Raw genomic sequence first — 2,759 nt, forward strand, 5'->3', positions numbered from 1 at the left:
TATGAAAAATACAAGGAAAAAATGCCATCATTTGTCATTTAATTTTGAAAAATCATGAAAAAACAAAAATAACTTTTAAAAGAAAATGCCAAATTGCTAACTAGTCAAAAACATTAATTTGAAAGTGTTATATATGTATATATTTGTGTGCATGTGTGTATTCTTCCACAAAATGATTAATATTTTTTTTAGGAAAATTATAAGTTATAAATTGTAAAAAATTATTTTATTTTTGGCACTCAAATTGTAAAACTGGTACGCATACATGTAAGAATACATGCATGTGCCTTTTCAAGTAATTTCAAATATAAAAAGAGTTTTTTGTCCCTAGAAAACCTGCCTGCCATCCCCACGCAAAACGCAAATGGAAAAGATGAAAAAGAAAGGTAAAGTCAATATTTTATTGTGAGTTTTTAAGTTTTATGTCACTGTTGTCTGTGCCCTTGCACGATGTACAGTGTACAGTCCTTCCCATCCACACTCTGATTATCAGACAAATCTCGTTGCATCAAGTAACAAGATTACGTCAAAATTATTTTAGAAAATATTTTTCATAGGGTATTATTTAATATATTATTTTAAAATAAAGATAAAATAGAAGAAAAAAAATCCCCCAATTAGTTAACTCTGGAAAGAACTAGGACACCATTATTATGACAAAAAGGATAAGAAAATAAAAACATAATGAAAACAATAATAAACAAAAGCTACAACCCCTTTTCCTTGGTCTCCTTTTTGGAGTGATATGCCTGCCACTTGTAGAGCTGCGCGTGTTCTCCAATCACAACTTTTTAAGCCCGGAGGTTTACTCCCTCCATACCCTTTTTAAGCCCCCAACACCCCACTTGTCCCCGCTACCTAAGCTGGTTTCCTATGGCCAACACCGCCACCGCCATCACCACCGCCACCGCCAATGCCACCTCCACCAAACGCAGAAAACTGGCCGACCAAACCCATCATCGCTGCCGCAACCGCCCCCACCTTCCCCCTCTCCTCCCTGGCCTCCCCGACCACATCGCAGAACTCTGCCTCTCCCTCCTCCCCCCTTCCCTCCTCTTCTCCGTCTGCCGCTCATGGCGCCACCTCCTCTCCTCCCCTTCCTTTCCCCCCTACCTCTCTCTCTACCTCCTCTCCTCTTCCTCCTCCTCCTCCTCCCTCCACTTCTTCTCCTTCGACCCCATCTTCTCCCGCTGGCACCGGATCCCCCCTCCCCCGCTCCGCCCCCTCCTCCGCCACCCCTCCTTTCTCTCCCGCAACTTCTCAGTCCAATCCCTCGCCGTCTCCGACAACCTCCTCCTCCTCGCCGCCACCGGCCCCGGCTTTCTCCCCGCCCTTCACCACCCCCTCGTCTTCCGCCCAAATTCTCAGTCATGGGATTTCGGGCCCTCCCTCGAGGCTCCCCGCCGCTGGTGCGTGGCGGGAACCGCAGCCGGAGCAGTCTTCGCGGCGAGCGGGATCGGATCCCACTACACCATCGACATGGCTCGATCTGTAGAGAAATGGGAGATGAAGAGTGAAAAGGAAGAATGGGCAAAGATGAGAGATCATAAAGATGGGAGTAAGTTCAGTAGAGAAGCCATTGATGCTGTTGGGTGGAGGGGGAAGCTGTGTATGGTGAATGAGGCGAAAGAGGGTGCGGTTTACAACGTGGAGAGGGACGAGTGGGGGGATATGCCTGAGGGCATGGTCGCTGGCTGGAGAGGGCCTACGGCGGCCATGGAGGAGGAGGTCCTTTACTCGGTGGATGAAGCCAGAGGTGCGTTGATGAAGTACGACCCGGGGAGGGACGGGTGGGAGGAGGTGGTGCGGTCGGAGAGGCTGAGAGGAGCGGAGCAGATGGCCGCCAGAGGCGGGAGGGTGTGCATCGTGTGCAGCGGAGGGAGGATGATAGTGGTGGTGGATGTGGTGGAGACGCCGGCGAGGATGTGGGTGGTGGATCCGCCGTCGGGGTATGAGGCCGTCGCCGTTCATGTGTTGCCGAGGATGACGACTGTTCAGTAGCCGCTGTTCCATCCAAAATGGTTTCTTTTTTTTAAATAAAAATGTTTCATAAATAGCACAAATTTTGTCCATAGATATATTTTTATTTTTTATTATCATATGTTGGATACGCTCTGAAAGTGAAAATTTGTCTGATAACTTGGAGCCACACGTTGAATGATACAATTCACATTGATATTTTTCCTTACCACCCACTTGTCCTGATAACGACCTTTTGAAATTTCATTATCTGTAGAGAGAGAGAGAGAGAGAGAGAGAGAGAGAGACAGAGAGTTTGGCATGGCATTTTGATTGAGGAAAATGTTACCAACTGTTTTTTCTTTGTTATTGTTGTTAATTATGATGGCTGATCCACCTGTCTTACCATATTATAGTAAGAAATATTTAAATGATTAGAGTTCGAAACTTTTAACTTTAAGATTTTGAATTTGAGCTTTCCTAAGATTAATCTAGGTAAACCTCAAATAGATGTAGATATATATATATATATATATATATCTATATATCATATTTATTTTTTAATTAATGCACAGCCCATGGTACATGTAAAAAATGATCCATCTTTTATCTTTTATTTCTTGTTACTCCCATTCGATTAATTATGGCCATCACGATCTTAGTATGGGCATGTATTTAAAATAAATTTTTTAATGATTGAATTTAGTTGCATTGAATGGAGGAAGCATCTAGGGCATAGCAACACATTATGTGCTTTAGCATTTGTATTTAAATGCATATTGAATGTGTAAAGTATTTTG

At 43.7% G+C, this 2,759-nt stretch overlaps 1 protein-coding gene across 1 annotated transcript; it reads left to right on the top strand.

Annotated features, from left to right (window-relative positions):
- The first annotated feature begins 738 nt into the window (after window positions 1–738).
- LOC131155329 (F-box/kelch-repeat protein SKIP25) lies at window positions 739–2,188 on the top strand. The gene has a single exon (XM_058108381.1). The coding sequence runs from the start codon at window positions 874–876 to the stop codon at window positions 1,999–2,001; it is 1,128 nt and encodes a 375-aa protein (XP_057964364.1). The 5' UTR covers window positions 739–873; the 3' UTR covers window positions 2,002–2,188.
- The last annotated feature ends 571 nt before the right edge of the window (window positions 2,189–2,759 follow it).

The sequence above is a fragment of the Malania oleifera genome, chromosome 5 (assembly GCF_029873635.1).
Source record: "Malania oleifera isolate guangnan ecotype guangnan chromosome 5, ASM2987363v1, whole genome shotgun sequence".
Lineage (NCBI taxonomy): Eukaryota > Viridiplantae > Streptophyta > Magnoliopsida > Santalales > Ximeniaceae > Malania > Malania oleifera.

Coding starts and splice junctions, on each gene's coding strand:
- LOC131155329 (XM_058108381.1), top strand. CDS start 874: ATGGCCAACACCGCCACCGCCATCACCACCGCCACCGCCAATGCCACC.